Source organism: Hyperolius riggenbachi, chromosome 6 (genome assembly GCF_040937935.1).
Source record: "Hyperolius riggenbachi isolate aHypRig1 chromosome 6, aHypRig1.pri, whole genome shotgun sequence".
NCBI lineage: Eukaryota > Metazoa > Chordata > Amphibia > Anura > Hyperoliidae > Hyperolius > Hyperolius riggenbachi.
Genome location: NC_090651.1, coordinates 281,678,819 through 281,697,271, shown reverse-complemented (window position 1 = coordinate 281,697,271; position 18,453 = coordinate 281,678,819). Strand labels below are relative to the sequence as shown.

Genomic DNA, 18,453 nt, shown 5'->3' with positions numbered 1-18,453 from the left:
AGACCTAAAAATGATACATTTTCCCCGAAACCCTGGTACTGGAGATGCAAGGAGAGGGCTTTCACTTCCCATTCTTGACCATGGTGCCAGGAAGCTAGAGGCCTTTTTATAGTTTTCTCTCTTTATTGCCTTGGCCAATCACACTTAAGTTTTCAGATGGGTGTAGGGTTTCCACCACATATACTACCTCTACCACCTTGTCCTTCCTCAAATCTCCCCAAACCCCAAGAGCTTGCAAGCATTTACCAAAGTTATTTTTGGCTCAGCACTGCAATTTCAGGACAATGACAGTCGTCCTACTGGGCCAAAGGAGCAGCAGGCCAAGCTAATAGCTATACGTAATGGTCATATAAGTCTTTTATGCCTCTGAAGAGGTGGGAAAGGCAGAAGTGGGAGAATTTAGGGAGCAGAAATGAACTGGCAAATTGACAAAATTGTTTTCAATGTAAAAAATTATGGATCAGAGTGGTCTGTATATGCAGATAGGCACCCAGTATAACAAGTTAGAAATCGTTACTGAAAAAAACATGCAGAAATATACTATACACAACCATTGGGAAATTCAGCTTACTTAGAACAGAGAGGAACACAGAATGAATACAAGAAATCACAATATTATAGATATTATTGCAGTACTTTACATTTTACACTGACATCTTGTGATTGCTGTACTATACTACAGTTTAGGTAATTCTGTTGATACTGCCAACAAAAATAATGTTTTCACCAAAAGAGAAATTTTGGTATAAACACATTGAATGTTCAGAAGATCATTTTTGAGAAAAATGGTTTCTCCTGTACCATTGACTTCAAAGCATTTTTAAAGCAATATACAGATTAATGAAAATCTGCCAGATATTGAAAAATATTAGCATCTGGCTAAAGTGGCATTCGATAAAAGAAAAGCAGACACCGCCAGAAAGGCGTTAGCTAAACAGGGAAGCATGGGAGTTTTAGCAGAACTGATGTTTACCTGTGCAATGCATTTTACCGTAATAAATCTTGTCTCAGTTTATCGTTTCTGTATTTGTCCCATTGTAGTATTTTTCATTATCTGCAAAGGATATATCTTTTTAAAGACATTAAGAACTGCAACCTACAGGGATCTGTGTAAATTCCTCAAGTTGTGGGCTGAATTCTGTACATAGGCATTATTAACCTGTAGGCTAGCAACACATTCTGTTGCTATGGCGCAGGGTAGAGAGGAACGACACATGATGGAGGGGTAAGGAGAAGAACAATGCCCTTGGCCTTCTGTCCTGTCAGTACTCCAAATCTCCTGGGGACACACAGCTGGTGATTGGGGGCTGCTGTACAACTGATAGGTTCTTGGTGCAGATGTCCTCAACTAGCCACCTCAGCCAAACACCATCTAGTGGGTGTACAAGTTTTACAGTTGTTGACATGCTGTGAGTAAACTCTGGACCACATTTATGTAATACGATCCCTCTCTGTGTGCTCTGCTCATGCAGGCTATACATTGATTAACAGGACCTGAAGTGAGAGGAATATGGGGGCTGCCATCTTCTTTCTCTAATAAACAATGCCGGTTGCTTAACTTCTGTGCTGATGCACTGGCACTTATGAAGTCACTGGCCCAAAACTGGCATGCAGATTATATGCTTTGACTCCGTTCAGAATCTATACTTGTTGCAGGAGAGCGATTTAAAAACAACTAAAGCCAAAATCTCAGCATGACTGCCAGCAACTGGCATGGTTTAGAAGGGAAAGAAGATGACAGCCTCCATATCCTTCTCACTTCAGCTTCCCTTTAAATGGAAGCACCGTTTGTCGCGTTAATTTCTTGACAACAATAACAGTGTAAGTTTGCCAACATGTGATTCAATGACAGAACATGAAAACGACAGTATTATAAGGGTCTGTTTTTTATGATTGTTTAATTTTGGGTATAATTCAGACACTCTTACCAATAAATAATGTGATGGATCCCCAGAGAAATGAGGTAGGATAGGTGGCAGTGATGAGGCACTAAATATGGAGCCACCAGCTGATGTTATCGATGTACTTCGATAGTCGCCTATAGAGTCAGAAAAATAAGGCTCCAGTAGGCCTTGGTAGCTTTGGATGGATGCAGAGTCACAGCCGATTGCCTTTGCCCCCAGAGACGAGGAGTAGATATCATTTGAATATTGCTTGGCAGCGTGGAATTCCGATTCAGGGAGGAAAGATCTCCGGACGCCGTAATATCCCGACAATACAGGTGAACCTGGAAGAATATACCACACTTTAATGCAAATAAAAATATAACATTTATTTAAAGGCCAACAAACATGAGATGGATGTTAAGGACATTAAGATCTTGCACAGCTAGCATACAACAATTCTCTAAACCAACCCTGAAGCAAGGAGAGGAAAAAAAAAAAAAAAAAAAGGCTCTGGCTCTCAGAGTCTTCCCTGATTCTGGTGCTGTCCCCCCAGTGGAGTTAATTAAGGCGGGGGTTAAATATGTCTTCAGCCAGAAGCAGTGAATTCTGGAGTCACAGTAATTTGGGTGTGCCATAGGCTCCAATATAGATAGCCCCAGCGTCTACCATTTTATCAGGCTACTCCGGCACTCAAATTAACACTTATAGTTGCTATTGGTGCCTATGGTGACACCCAAACTAGCTATTTTTAGCTGTAGGGTTAAGAGTCATTTTAGGGGTCAATTAAGGTTGGTCATAGCTTTGGGTGATCCTTTAGGATGAGGCATAGGTTTGGGGGAGTTCTTAGTGTTAGGCATCCATAAAGGGAGGGCTCAAGTGATGATGGATATTTTTAATATTATAATTACAAAACTAACTTAATAGCAGAATATAGGTCATTTAAAAATGGAGATTACAGTTGCAGCTGAATCCATTTCCTATCATTTCTTTGTTGGCTACTGGTTAAGGGCTCTGCCTCTGACACAGGAGACCTGGGTTCAAATTTCAGCTCTTCCTGTTCAGTAAGGAGACCTTGGGCAAGACTACCTAATACTGCTGCCACCTATTGAGTGCACCCTAGTGGCTGCAGCTCTGGCGCTTTGAATCCGCCAGGAGAAAAGCACGCTATAAATGTTCTGGGTCTGTGTGTCTTCATTGAAGAAAAAGACTTTCTATTTCGTGGAAACAGGAAGTAGCTGTGAAAGGTTAATTCTGCACGGGACTGTAGATAAGGTCAATTTGGACTTCTGTGTATTAAATCTGTTGATTAGTTTGAAACTTTTATCTGCAGAAAGTTATAGTTTTATTTTAAGATATCATTGCGATTTCATAAACCGAAAACCATGGTAAATTGGAGCAGAGTATGGGATATAAGCAGTTACCTACACTACCACTTTGAAAATGTGTTCTTCAGTTTACACACTATACGGTAGTGACTACCATACTAAGAGAAGGTGTGCTTGAAAAATAATAATAATAATAATAATAATAAATAACAACAACAACAGTTAATAAATATAGATAACTAGCATTCCTCCTTTTTTTTTCTTAAGAACATTTCATTCCAAAAAGAAATCGAATATTTGAAATATTTGAAAGTGGGAAATGTACATATTTATGAAATATCTGATTGTAGCCATGGCAATGAAATAAAATCAAATAAAAAAAAAGCGGAAGTCTTTCTTTTTGGCAAAGGCCAAAAATGTTTAATTTACAATATCCTGAATAAAATACTTACTTGACATTTGGACAAATGGAGTCTGGGAAACATTGGTACTGCCCTGCAAATGAAAAACAGTTCAAGCTTAGTGCAGCGACAGTTCAAGTTTATACAACATAAAGAAGAAAAAATATGCAGTGTATCTTCACACAGTTTAAAATCTAGCTCACATAAAAGACTTAGGCTTCTTGCACACCAAGACGTTGTGTTAGGTGCTACGTTAAGGTCGCATAACGTGCACCTAACACAACGTATGGTGCTGCAAAAGCCGACGGTAGAGTGAGCCGCGTTCGGCGGCTCGATTCCTATAATGTCTCCCAGAGTGGCGCTGATTGGCCAGCGGGACCACGTGATGCGGAGCGAGACACTCCGCATCACGTGGTCCCGCCAGCCAATCAGCTGCCGCCAGTGCAGTGAATATTAAGTAGCCATGTGCGCGGCTACTGTAGCTGGCTCTCCCCGCCTCCTCTCCGCCCCCCACTGCGCATGTGCAAACAGTCTAACGCGGCTATAGCCGCTCCAACGCCGTAGCATGCTGCACTTTGCACCGAACGTGCAGCATTACATGTAACGCAACGTGGGCTGTGTGAACAGCCCACTTGTGTTACATTGCTGTGCGTTGGGGGAGCGTTACAGGCGCACTAACGTGCGCCTGTAACGTCTTGGTGTGTAAGCAGCCTAAGGGCTTTATTCAATTGCAAAAAACAAACCTTCTGGAATCTCACAAAGGTTTATTAACATTACGTATTTATATAATGCTACAGCTATTGGGGTATGTTTATGAAACAGCTGAAGAAAACTGCCTTGCACGGATGCACCAAACATTGCGCTTCTTGCATAGGCACCAGTAAAATATCCTTGTGCTGTATGTGTATAGCAATTTTACCTCTCTTTAGTAAATATATCGCTTAGTCACTAGCTGTCTCGCTGAGGAGTTTTCATCGCTACCATGGTCATTAGCGAACTCGGTGGGTGGGACCATTTAAAGGATACCAGGGGGAGCAGGCATATACTATTACCTGTCCTGTCGCTCCCCCCATTCTCCTCTCTGCATAACCTAGGATTGAACTCCATCCCAATCAGTGACCTATACACTTTTTTCCATGAGAAATCTTAACCTTTTCTCGAATAGATTATCAGGGATGTCTGGCTGATGTGGTGATGAACCCCTCCCACAGTGTGATGTCGGCACCTAGGTACTGACATCACACTATGGGATCCTTGTTGCATTGTGGGAAATAATGTCCGTTTCCAGCGACCTAGCAGTCAGTATTTCCCTCTGTATATATCTATATATTAACCATTTCCCCTCCCCCGGGACGAGTAACTACGTCCCTGCAAAATGCCACAACTCTGTGCAAAAAAAAAAAAAATACATAAAGTTACCTTAGGGACTGAACTTTTTTAATATGTATACAAAAACTGTATACTACAATTACTTTATAAATTATGTGCCTGTAATTGGGGATAGAAGCAAAACTTAAAAAATGCACCTTTATTTCCAAATGAAATATTGGCGCCATACATTGTACTAGGGAAAAATATTAAATGTTGCAATAACCGATACAAACGGGAAAATAAAATGTGTGGGTTTTAATTATGGTAGCATGTTTTATTTTGAAAATATAATGGCTGAAAACTGAGAAATAATGTTTTTTTTTTCAATTTTTTTCTTATTCTTCTTATTAAAGAAGAAAGAAAGAAAATAATTTAGTTAGAAGAAGTTAGAAGAAAATAATTTTTAGCAAAAAGTACCCCCCAAAGAAAGCCTCTACAGTGGCAAAAAAAACAAGATATAGATTGTTTCGCTGTAATTAGTAGTAATCAAGTTATAGGTGAATGAATGAAAGGAGCGCTGACGGGTGAAAACTGCTCTGGTTTTTTGAGAGGAAAAACCCTTTGAGGTAAAGAGGTTAAAAAAACAATATATAGCTCCTGTTAGGCCAGAAACCCACTAGGAGTGATTTGAAAAAGCTCTTGTTAATGCAATGCTATGGGGGATTTTTATAAAATCACATCACGCAAGTGGAATCACACCCATAGAATTAAATTAGCAAGAGCTTTTCAAATCGCAAAGCGCTCAGTAAATCGCACCTAGTGGGTTTCTGGCCTTAGTGTTTTTTCTCTTGTCTGCCAGTAGTAAAAATGATTACGTGCAGAATGATTGTGGATCAAACAATATGAACAAATTACATGGCGAATATCATCATTTCTTGATCTCTACAAAACAAAAGTTTGCCTCATTAACACAGCAGGTACAGTATTTGCGATAATTCAGGTTGGAGTGAGCATATGATGTCTCCCACGACGTATCGCTGCTGAATATGCAAATGATGCCTTCTTGATCTGTCTTCTATTTTTTCCCTTCTCACTTTGCAATGTATTTTTTTTCTCTCCTTTTTCGCTCGTTCCTCTTTAAACTTATCAGTATGGGATCTAGAAGGAAACCAGCCTGTGCAGTCGGATATCCGCTTACCTGATGTGGCTGTCACATAAGGCTCTATTTACACCTGCGTTTTCAAAACGCCAACGATTTCACGCGGAAAAATCACTGAACACTGCAGCAATTTTGGCGTAATCGCGTTTTGCGCTTCTATAGCACTGACACGCGATCGCCTGGAAATCGCCTGAAAATGGTGCAGGCTACGCATTTGCGTTTGGTGTTTTTGCCGGTTTTGGGGCGATTTGCGGCAATTAGCACAAATCGCCCAGGTAAGAACGGGCCTATAGGGTTTCATTACGCTAGCGCTAGCGTTTGCGTTTGAGCGTTTTGCCAAAATGCGGCAAAACGCTCTAGTGTGAATGGGGCCTTAAAGCTTATGATACACTGACACAGCAGAGGAGCCTGGCGTGACAATGCAATGCAAATAGAGATAAAGCAGTTTCTGCTAGGATTCATCCTTATACACAGGAGACAACGTCACACTGGCCAGTGTCTTATGACAGTTCCTGGATGCCATCTACAGAGAAAATTATCCACAAGCACGCAAGTAACCTATGGGTAGTGGTGCTACATTCATCTTTATTGGTTATCCTGTATTTTTTGGACAATTTTGCAGAACAGCCATAGTCAATAGACTGCCATCATGGACCATTGCCCATAGTCAGGGTCAGTTGCAGGTTACCTTCTGTGTTTTTTTTGTGTGTGTGTGTTTTTGAGACAATTGTGATAATTGTGGATTGTGATCTAGAAGGAAAACCAGAATGCCCAGAGGAAACCCATGCAAACAATTGGAGTACATACAAACTCCTTGAAGTGAATGCCTTGGCCTGGATTTAAACCTGGGAACCCAGTGCTGCAAGATAAGACTGTCCCCCCCCACTATGCAGATAGTTTTGATTCATAAATGCTTACAGTGGCCATGTATAAAAAACAGCTCTGTGCATTAACTCCCTCCCTCCCGCCTAACATCGATCAGTAGTGGGAGGGTGGCACTCCCAGGACCGCCTAACGCTGATCGGCGTCAAGTCCTGGGGACACAGATTAGCAGGTGACGGAGCGGAGCTCCGAGATAAGCCTGCTAGTCCGCATTCGCAGCTAGCATGCTGTTAGAAATGTAACAAAAAAAACAAAAACGGTTTCCGGTTGCACAGTGCTACGATCGAGCACATCGCTGTATAGGGACAGCTTAGTGACAAAGCTCTCCACTCGAGTGGCTCTGGTTGAACTCGTTGAAGGTATGTCTTTTTTTCAACCCAAATAACTATGTAACAATGTGATCCCCTCTCATAGGCTGCTGCCTATAAGAGGGGATCAGTGATTGGATTTTGGAGGGGAGAGATGTAAATAAAGCGTAAATAATGAAATTTATTTAAAAAAAATGAATAAAATTAATTAAAAAAAATAATTAAATAAAAATTGCTCTGTTGGTGGCAAGAAAAGAAGGCAAGATTCATTTGGGTGGTAAGTTGTATGGCCGTGCAGCACACTTAAAGCTGCAGTGTGCTGAACTGTAAAAAAAATCGCCTGGTCACTAGGTGGGTATAAGCCTGTGGTCCTCCAGTGGTTAATCATATTCTTTAATCTGTACTCTAATGTTTTATTTTTTATCTAATTGTTTGAATATTGCATCAGCAATTCCCATTTTTTTCACATGAACAGAGTAGGAGTACCACTTTTTTTTTCATGAAGATTACAGGTCTGTCTAGAATCTATTTTGTGCCTGTGTATTGCGGCTGTGAGCAATCTTTCAGTTTTAATGTCGAAAATTGCTTAGAGGGTCCCAGCACAGTGCAGGAGGGGCATAGGGAAACTGGGAAAGCCTTCCTACACTGGACCACCCAGAGGCTTCCCCCAGTGACATAGCAATGGGAGTGCAGAAGTTGTGGACTGCACTGTGGCCCTTGGGCCAGAGGATCGCCTCCCCCCCTCCCCCTAAACTGCAGTATTAGCTCTGTATTGGTCCTGTGCTGGTAATGGTAATATATGCTTTAAATAAAAAGAATCATAGATGCTTTAAATAGTAGTAATCCTTAATAAACTGTTCCCCGTCCCCTTCTTGCACCTCTGACTAGAGATGGCCCGAACGGTTCTCAGCGAACTTCCAGTGGTTCGCGTTCACGGAGAACCAGGAACTTTTCAGGAAGTTCAGTTCGCCCCCATAATGCACCATTAGGGTCAACTTTAAGGGCTCATTTCCACTATAGCGAATCCGCATGCATTGTCCGCATGCGGATTCACACAGCCAATACAAGTGGATGGGCCTGTTTCCACTTGTGCATTGTGCGGAGCGTTTTTGTGTGCGGGGAAAATCTGCATGGCAGAGCCGTCAGAATTCGCTCCCCGCACACCGCTAAGCGAATCGCATACAATGTATCTAATAGGGAAACCGCATGCGGTTTTGGCATGCGTTTTTCCCCACGATTTCGCATGCGATTTCGCTTAGGAGGTAATGTTAATTTACACAGGCAGTGACATGGTTAAAATCGGCAACCTACTACCCTATGCGAAATCGCATGCGAAATCGCGGGAAAAAATGCATGCAAAATCGCACCCGCATGCGATTTTGTCTGCGGTGTTTTCCCGGCGATTCCGCACCGCACAAGTGGAAATGCAGCCTGACCCTTCACATCACAGTCAGCAGGCACATTGTAGCCAATCAGGCTACACTCCCTCCCTAGTTAAGCTCTTGTAGGCTTCTTAGCTTGCTCCTTGCTGAATCATACTGTTAAAAAAGCACCCCACAACAGCTCTTTTGAGAGTTAATCTTGTTCTTGCGATCTATTTTTTTTTCTGTGTGTCCCACTGACACTTATGTTGCATAGACAACCTTGCTAATTCATACTGTGTGTGTGTGCCACTGCCAGGCCCAGCACATTCAGTGACTATCTGTGTGTGACAGGTGAACATTGTAATACCCATTACTGCATATACCTACCTACCTGTTCACAATGCACCCACCTACCTACATGAGTTGAGCGCACACAGTGTCACTGTGCCTGTCCACAACCTGTCTGTGTGTGACAGGTGCACATTGTAATACCCATCACTGCATATACCTACCTGTTGTGTTCAGTGCACCCACCTACCTACTTGAGTGCACGCAGTGTGATATACCACTCCGTGCATACCTGTTAACTGCACCTGTGTGAATGCACATTGCATTAGTCAAGTCAGTGCATACCTTTCACTTCATCCCCCCCCCCCCCCCCCCCCGATATGGACACAATGGACAAAACAGGCAGAGGTAGAGGCAGACCCAGAGGAAGACCTCCCGGCAGGTCTGTGTGAGGTCGTGTTGATGTGATTTTGTGCGGCCCTGGTCCAAAGTACAGTGCTCAGAGTAAGGCACATCCCATCAACTCCCAAGATTGTCAGGGCGTGGTTGACTATTTAACACAGAACACCTCATTGTCCGCAGCCACCAGCGCTACTACAAGCACCACATTCATTGCATTTGACACTTCGCAGGAATTGGTGGGGAATTAACTGATTCAAAGCCATTATTGATTCAACCAGATGAAGGCGCTAAGCAAGTTACACCACCTCATATGTCCGAGTTATGCGGCGACACTATGGACGTAATGTGTGAAAAGGAGGATGATGAAGTACCTGCTGTTGGTGCAGTTTTGGAGGTGTCTGAGGCAAGCGAAGCTGGGCAGGATGATTATGATGATTATGATGATACGGATCCCACATGGGTTCCTAATAAACAAGATGACCAAGGGGACAGTTCAGAGGGGGGAGTCAGAGAGCAGTAGGAGGAGATGAGTTCCTGAAAGAAGCAGGGGGAGCACGTCGTCGGAAACAGCTGGTGGCAATGTCCGGTGCCATGTATCGCCACCTATGTACAGCCAGCCAACATGCCCTTCAACGTCAGCTGCTGATGCCACCATAGTGTCATCACCCCAGGGGGGCTCAGTGGTTTGGAAATTTTTTAATGTGTCAGATCAGAGCAATGCCGTCTGTTCTCTCTGCCTCCAAAAATTGAGCCGTGGAAAGGCCAACACTCACGTAGGGACAAGTGCCTTACGAAGGCACATGGAGAAAAGGCACAAACTGCAATAGGAAGAGCACCTGAGCAACAGCAGCACACAAAAGAAAGGCCACCCTCCTTCTCCTCTTCCTTCTTCAGGTGCAGCATCTTCAGCCGCTTTCTCCCAGGCACCTTCACAGCCACCCTCCTCCACTCCGCCTCTGCACTTGAGCGGCTCCTGCTCCTCTTCCCACAGCAGCCAGGTGTCCGAGAAGAAAATCTTTGAGCGGAAGAAGCAAATTTCTGCCAGTCACCCGATTGCCCGGCGTCTGACAGCTGGTGTGGTGGAACTGTTAGCTCGCCAGCTGTTACCATACAAGCTGGTGGACTCTGAGGCCTTCCGTAAATTTGTGGCCATTGGGACACCACAGTGGAAGATACCAGGCCACAATTATTTTTCTAAAAAGGCGATACCCAAACTGTACCGTGAAGTGGAGAGGCAAGTGGTGTCATCTCTGGCACACAGCGTTGGGTCAAGGGTCCACCTGACCATGGATGCCTGGTCTGCCAAGCACGGTCAGGGCAGGTACATAACTTACACAGCCCATTGGGTCAACCTGGTGACCGATGACAAGCAGGGAGTACGTGGCTGTGCAGCAGACTAACTTGTGACACCTCCATGGCTTTCAGGCAGGCCTCCTGCCACCTCCTCTCCTCCTGCTACATCCTCTTCGCTGTCATCCTCCTCCTCCTTGGCTGAGTGGCACTTCAACTCTACTGGTGCTGCGATCTCCTCTCCAGCTACACAGCCCCATCTCTCCAGGGCCTATGCTGCATGCCAGGTACGATGGTGTCACGACATATTAGACATGTCTTGCCTCAAAGCGGAGAGCCACACTGGACCAGCTCTCCTGGCTGCTCTTAACAAACAGGTGGATCAGTGGCTGACCCCGCACCAGCTGGAGATCGGCAATGTGGTGTGTGACAACGGCAGCAATCTCATTTCCGCGTTGAATTTGGGAAAGCTGACACATGTACCCTGCATGGCACATGTGCTGAAACTAGTCATTCAAAGATTTGTGTCAAACTACTCAGGCTTAGAGGACATCCTGAAGTTGTGTGGGCATTTCAGGTGGTCTTACACTGCCATGGCATGCTTTGCAGACATTCAGCGGAGAAACAACTTGCCGGTGAGACGCTTGATGTGCGATAGCCCGACTCACTGGAATTTGACCCTGGTCATGTTCTCTCGCCTGCTAGAACAGGAGAAATTGTCACCCAGTACCTGTACAATAGTGTTGGGCGAACAGTGTTCGCCACTGTTCGGGTTCTGCAGAACATCACCCTGTTCGGGTGATGTTCGAGTTCGGCCGAACACCTAATGGTGTTCGGCCAAACTGTTCGGGTTCGCCCGAACTGCTCAATGGCCGGCCGAACAGGGGCCCTGTTCGGCCGAATACGGCCCCCCTATGGGGTCGCAGGCATAAGGGGGGAGCATCCCCCGATCGCGGGGGGGGGGGGGGGGTCGGAAATTCCCCCCACCCCCTCCGCTAACGCTCCCCCCTCTGCCCGCTTCCCCATAAAAAAAGTTTAATGCAAGTTAAATAGTACCGGTGGCTGGCAGTAGAGTGAGGAGGAGGAGTCCGAGTAGGAGAGTGACGCGTTGAGGCCGGGCAGCGGGCGGTTCAGCGGTAGTACCCTTGTGGTACTTCCACCCTTTCTCTGACCTCACGTTCTCTACGTGATGACGCGTACCCTCGTATGCAGAGGACGTGAGGTCAGAGAAAGGGCGGAAGTACCACAAACAAAAAAATGAGTTTTACTCACCTAGGGCTTCCAATAGCCCCTGCAGCTGTCCGGTACCCTCGCCGTCTCCCTCCGATCCTACTGGCCCCGCCGGCAGCCACTTCCTGTTTCGGTGACAGGAGCTGACAGGCTGGGGACGCAAGTGATTCTTCGCGTTCCCAGACACATTAGCACCCTCTATGCTGCTATATGGTATATGATCTATGCTATAGCAGCATAGATGGCGCTATTGTGGCCAGGAACGCGAAGAATCACTCGTGTCCCCAGCCTGTCAGCTCCTGTCGCCGAAACAGGAAGTGGCTGCCGGCGGGGCCAGGAGGATCGGAGGGAGGCGGCGAGGGCACCGGACAGCTGCAGGGGGCTATTGGAAGCCCCAGGTGAGTAAAACTCATTTTTTTTGTTTGACTTAAGTATCCCTTTAAGGGAAGGGAGTTGCTGAAGGGTGTGTGGCCAGAAAACAGCAAAAATCTATTAACCCTTCGCACTCTAGCATGCAAATGTTCAAACAAATGCATTCACAGATTCACTAATCCAGGCACCACTGTTATCCCTACAGCTAAGTTAAAAGTCGGGATCTTAGTTCACAGAAGAATGCATTCTCATGCTTAGTCACCTATACTGCGCAGAAGTACCCAGGTAAACATAGGTGTCCTAACTCTGGCCCTGTAACATGCATGGTGCAGACATGCAAACATTCATTGCATCAAACCTATCTAGGGATTAGGAGCACACATCCTGATGTCCTCTCCTGGGACAGATAGCAAATCTTACCAATCACAAAAAGGAGCTAACGTAATGTATCCATGTGCACCATGCACATACACCAGCATTTCCCTTTCCTTAATAACTTATTTAATGTCCTAACTAGAGGCGATGTGCCCGGATAGATGCATTTTTTTCTTGTTACTGACCCGTGTGGCTAGGGTTTTAATTCAGTGCACTCCCTCCTTCCCCTGTATGTGTTTGTCAGCATGCACACAGCTTATGCTGGTGTATGTGCATGGTGCGCATGGATACATTACGTTAGCTCCCTTGTGCGATTGGTAAGATGCGCTATCTGTCCCAGGAGAGGACGTCAGGATGTGTGCTCCTAATCCCTAGATCGGTTTGATGCAATGAATGTTTGCATGTCTGCACTATGCATGTTACAGGGCCAGAGTTAGGACACCTATGTTTACCTGGGTACTTCTGCGCAGTATAGGTGACTAAGCATAATAATGCATTCGTATAAATAGAAGAAAGTAACCGGCACTGCTTTATCTGGATCGTTCTGGATAGGATCTTTTGAGGGTCTGATGTTTAGGGTATGCTGCCTTTGATGTGCTCAGGAAGTAGAAAACAAACACTCAATCTCATCACCATAGGAATAAATTTCCGGCACTATCAATCAATCAAGTGAGAGGTTTTCATTCCAATGCACAAAGAAATAAGAAAAAAAGTGTGATGAAAAATTGGAAAGTGATTCAAAGAGAGATCCAGTCCTAAGGGAAGTATATAAGGAACCTCCATTGGTTACATTTAGAAGAGCACCAACTCTAAGTAATACATTACAAGCCAGTGAATTTAGAACACCAAAAGAACTCACATGGCTGGAACGGGGAAGATCCAAGGGTAACTATAAATGTGGTCATTGCTCTTTATGTGCACATATGAATCCAGGGAAATATTTAAAGGTGGGACCGATAGAAAACAGAACGAGAGACTTCATAACCTGTAGATCAACCCACGTAGTATATATTGTATGGTGTCCATGCCACCGCTTCTACGTAGGTATGACGACAAGACAAATTAGGAAGCGAGTACAAGAACACATTAAGTCAGTGGAGACCGGAGTGGGATGTAGTAGATTGATCGAACATTTCAGGAGTGCACATGAAGGAGACACAACCTGCCTGAAATTTGCAGGCCTTGAACAGGTCCCGATTCCTACAAGGGGGGGGGGGGGGGGGTGATCGAGAACGATTATTATTAAGGAAGGAAAGTAGATGGATTGTTAATAGTGATGCTTTGGGACCTTTAGGTTTGAATGACCACATAGACATGGCATGTTTTCTGGATCCTTAAAGGGAATGTGTAACTGCATTTGAGTGTAAGACCCTTGATTATTGTTTTTAGATTTGGATCTAACAGAATTCGGGTATGGGGTAATGTGAGAAGATACTACATGGTGCTAAATAAGTTGGTTAAGGAATAACATTGAAAAACAGACATTGTATTAAAATAGCACCATATGGTAGTTTTTGTCTCAAGGAAAGAACAACAAGAATGTGTCCTCCTGATAGCCCCAGAAGGAGAAGCTAGATCCATTTTATATATAAAAAATATAGAGGAATAATATCTTTAAATGTATTTTTCTCAAATATATATTTTTTTTCTTTTTTCTTTTATGATGGAATTAATAAAATATACCTTTTATGTGTTTTTAGTGTAGATGAGTCTATATAGGATACAACACATGAGCCAATTTAATTATTCAACACATGAGCCAATTTAATTATTTAGCACCATCTAGTGGTATATTTGTATGTCCTAAAGAAAAGACGTATAAGGATCCACAGTGGAACGCATGTTACTTCCTGCCGAACGTAGGCGTGACACGCAAACGAACGTACATGTGCGTGCTTACGTTGTGTACGCGTGGCAAGCAAACAAACGTACGCATGCGCGCTGACGCAAGGACGCAGGAAGTGATGCGGAAGCGGCGTGACAGGCGCAGTACACGGAGCGAACGGTAGTTTAAAAGAACACAGAGATGGAGTCTTTTCTGCGCACGGAGCCTCAGAGGAATCTTACACCAAGTGAAACGGTCGTCAGGCGCACCGCTGCTCCCACATTGCCCCACAGTAGAAAGATCAAACAGGTATGTGAAATGTATCTTAAATTGTTGGTAATGGATGGAAGAATCTGTTAATACCATTAAACCTATTGAAGACTAGCCTGGTGATAGTGCCGGAAATTTATTCCTATGGTGATGAGATAAGAATGCATTCTTCTGTGAACGAAGACCCTGGCTTTTAACTTAGCTGTAGGGATAACAGTGGTGCCTGGATGAGTGAATCTGTGAATGCATTTAAGCTTGGCGTAGAGCACGCATACATTTTCTTGTGATTGAGCATATTTGCATTCTGTCCTTTGGAGGCAGGTGGTGGATGGCTTGCTCTATAAGTGGGCTGTCTGTGCCTGTCCTCCCCCCCCTTCTGGAGTGATGTGTGTGAGCCAGCCCTGAGCCCCACAGCTCGGGGTGACCCATGCGTCACTCCTTTCCCATGCAGTGCCCCGAGTCGATGCGCAGCAGCAGAACGCAATGGACGTTCAGGTAAGTGCCTGTTTTTAAATTTTTGGGAGATGGGTGCGGATGGCCCCCCCCGGCGCCGGCCACGCTTGGGGGGGTCGTCTGCGCTACCCAGCCTCCACCTCCGGGGTGTTGCTGTGGTCCCTAGGCAGTGAGAGAGCCTGGGGCCCCACGGCCCCCCCCGGTTGTATGGGGGCAATGGGAAGCCTCCCCGAGGCGCTCCTGGATAGTGCTGTATAGCATGAACTAATTCCCGCAGGGCAACCGCTTCGCGGTATTGGTTTTTGACCCTGCAAAGTTTGGCATGCGAAAGCAGATGCATTTCTGCATGAGCATGTCTCATGATAAGCCATTTTAGCCAGATTTGCACAGCTAGACTTGAAAGGGTTAAGCTTGGCGTAGAGCACGCATACATTTTCTTGTGATTGAGCATATTTGCATTCTGTCCTTTGGAGGCAGGTGGTGGATGGCTTGCTCTATAAGTGGGCTGTCTGTGCCTGTCCTCCCCCCCCTTCTGGAGTGATGTGTGTGAGCCAGCCCTGAGCCCCACAGCTCGGGGTGACCCATGCGTCACTCCTTTCCCATGCAGTGCCCCGAGTCGATGCGCAGCAGCAGAACGCAATGGACGTTCAGGTAAGTGCCTGTTTTTAAATTTTTGGGAGATGGGTGCGGATGGCCCCCCCCGGCGCCGGCCACGCTTGGGGGGGTCGTCTGCGCTACCCAGCCTCCACCTCCGGGGTGTTGCTGTGGTCCCTAGGCAGTGAGAGAGCCTGGGGCCCCACGGCCCCCCCCGGTTGTATGGGGGCAATGGGAAGCCTCCCCGAGGCGCTCCTGGATAGTGCTGTATAGCATGAACTAATTCCCGCAGGGCAACCGCTTCGCGGTATTGGTTTTTGACCCTGCAAAGTTTGGCATGCGAAAGCAGATGCATTTCTGCATGAGCATGTCTCATGATAAGCCATTTTAGCCAGATTTGCACAGCTAGACTTGAAAGGGTTAAGCTTGGCGTAGAGCACGCATACATTTTCTTGTGATTGAGCATATTTGCATTCTGTCCTTTGGAGGCAGGTGGTGGATGGCTTGCTCTATAAGTGGGCTGTCTGTGCCTGTCCTCCCCCCCCTTCTGGAGTGATGTGTGTGAGCCAGCCCTGAGCCCCACAGCTCGGGGTGACCCATGCGTCACTCCTTTCCCATGCAGTGCCCCGAGTCGATGCGCAGCAGCAGAACGCAATGGACGTTCAGGTAAGTGCCTGTTTTTAAATTTTTGGGAGATGGGTGCGGATGGCCCCCCCCGGCGCCGGCCACGCTTGGGGGGGTCGTCTGCGCTACCCAGCCTCCACCTCCGGGGTGTTGCTGTGGTCCCTAGGCAGTGAGAGAGCCTGGGGCCCCACGGCCCCCCCCGGTTGTATGGGGGCAATGGGAAGCCTCCCCGAGGCGCTCCTGGATAGTGCTGTATAGCATGAACTAATTCCCGCAGGGCAACCGCTTCGCGGTATTGGTTTTTGACCCTGCAAAGTTTGGCATGCGAAAGCAGATGCATTTCTGCATGAGCATGTCTCATGATAAGCCATTTTAGCCAGATTTGCACAGCTAGACTTGAAAGGGTTAAGCTTGGCGTAGAGCACGCATACATTTTCTTGTGATTGAGCACTGTGAATGCATTTGTTTGAACATTTGCATGCGAGAGTGCGAAGGGTTAATAGATTTTTGCCATTCATAAGAATGAACAGAAAAAAAAACAAATTAAACACTTCCTGGTTATCCAGGGTGTGTTTCTATCGCCATCTAGTGGCAAAAAGTCAAATTAAAAGTTAATATACACTGCAAAAACAAAAATCCATAAGTAGCTGCCTTAGGTACTTTTTTTTTTCTTTAATATATGTAGGTCATGAGGGTATATTACTGTTATTTTAGTGCATCAAGGCTTACAATTGATAGTACACACAAAAAAAGAAAAAAAAGTAAATTACAGGAAAAAATAAACCTTTATTTCCAAATATGTGGTCGACTTTAAATGTTGTGATAGCCGGGACTAACAGGCAAATAAAATGGGTGGGTTTTATTTATAGTAGCATTGCTTATTTTAAAACTATAAGGGGTAGAATGTTTTTGTCTATTTGCCTATAAAATGCATATAAAATATAATATAAATACTATATATAATTACTAAAAACAAGTATCGCTCACAAAAAGCTTAATTTGTGGCAAAATAAACAAGATATAGATCATTTATATGTGATGAGTAGTGATAGATAATGATAGATAGATAGAGTAGTGATAAAGTTATTGGCGAATGAATGGGAGAGGTGCTGACAGGGGAAAATTGCTTTTATCCTGAAGGTGCTGACAGGGGAAAATTGCTTTTGTCCTGAAGGTGAAAACACCTGCGGGCTGAAGTAGTTAAACGGTGTAATAACCGGTACAAATGGGCAATTAAAATATGTGGATTTTAATTATGGTAGCATGTATTATTTATTATATATATTATTTTTTTTTTCAATTCTTTTCTTATTTTCCCTTTAAAAATAAAATAATTCCCTTTTAGAGTAAAATAATTCTTGGCAGAATGCATCACCCAAAGAAAGCCTAATTAGTGGCAAAAAAAAAACCAAGATAGCGTTTATTTAATTTGATAAGTAGTGATAAAGTTATTGGCAAATAAATGGAAGGAGCACTGAAAGGTGAAAATTGCTCAGGTGCTCAAGGGGTACAACCCCCTCAGTGGTGAAATGGTTAAACTGACACACTTCTCCCTGGTATAGAGAGTTTTATCAGCTTGCAGCAGGGGTAATCTGGAGGTTTGCCAGCATACTGCATTGGAGGCCATATGCTAGCTTTCTTATAGGAGATAATTTTAAAATCTTCTGTTTAACCACTTATCTTGAACTGGATAGAAATATCCATCAAGTCTGAGCTGCCGTAATATGCATCCAGTGTTGTCGCAGCTGGTACACACGCATGCGTGTGCTCCTGCCACTCGTTCATGGCGGGATTTTCTAAAGGGGAACAAGTGTTTCCCAAGCCAATTGAAGTGCCTGTGAATGAATGAACATGTCGCAAATCATGAGGCATGTTGAGTCATGAAAGTGAACATCGCCATCTGGTGGAAAGTAAAATGATAGTAAATAATAATAAAATAAATAAAAATCACAAATTCTCTCTCTCCTCCCCCCCCCCCCCACACCCTTCACCAAGCAAATGTGTTTGTTTTTTCTAAAAGTAGGGGGGGAAAATACACAACTTATGGTCTGAACTTTTTAACCCCCTCCCCACTGCCTAACGCCATTTAGCGAT

At 44.8% G+C, this 18,453-nt stretch overlaps 1 protein-coding gene across 1 annotated transcript in view; it reads right to left on the bottom strand.

The window, feature by feature from the left end:
• Nucleotides 1–18,453, bottom strand: part of POU2AF2 (POU class 2 homeobox associating factor 2) — a 63,538-nt gene that overhangs the window by 20,720 nt on the left and 24,365 nt on the right. Inside the window, exons 2-3 of the mRNA XM_068242197.1 lie at nucleotides 3,664–3,706; nucleotides 1,929–2,227 (exon numbers count right to left, since the gene is read on the bottom strand). Of these exons, the coding sequence (XP_068098298.1) occupies nucleotides 1,929–2,227; nucleotides 3,664–3,706 (342 nt within the window). The remainder of the gene's footprint in view (nucleotides 1–1,928; nucleotides 2,228–3,663; nucleotides 3,707–18,453) is intronic.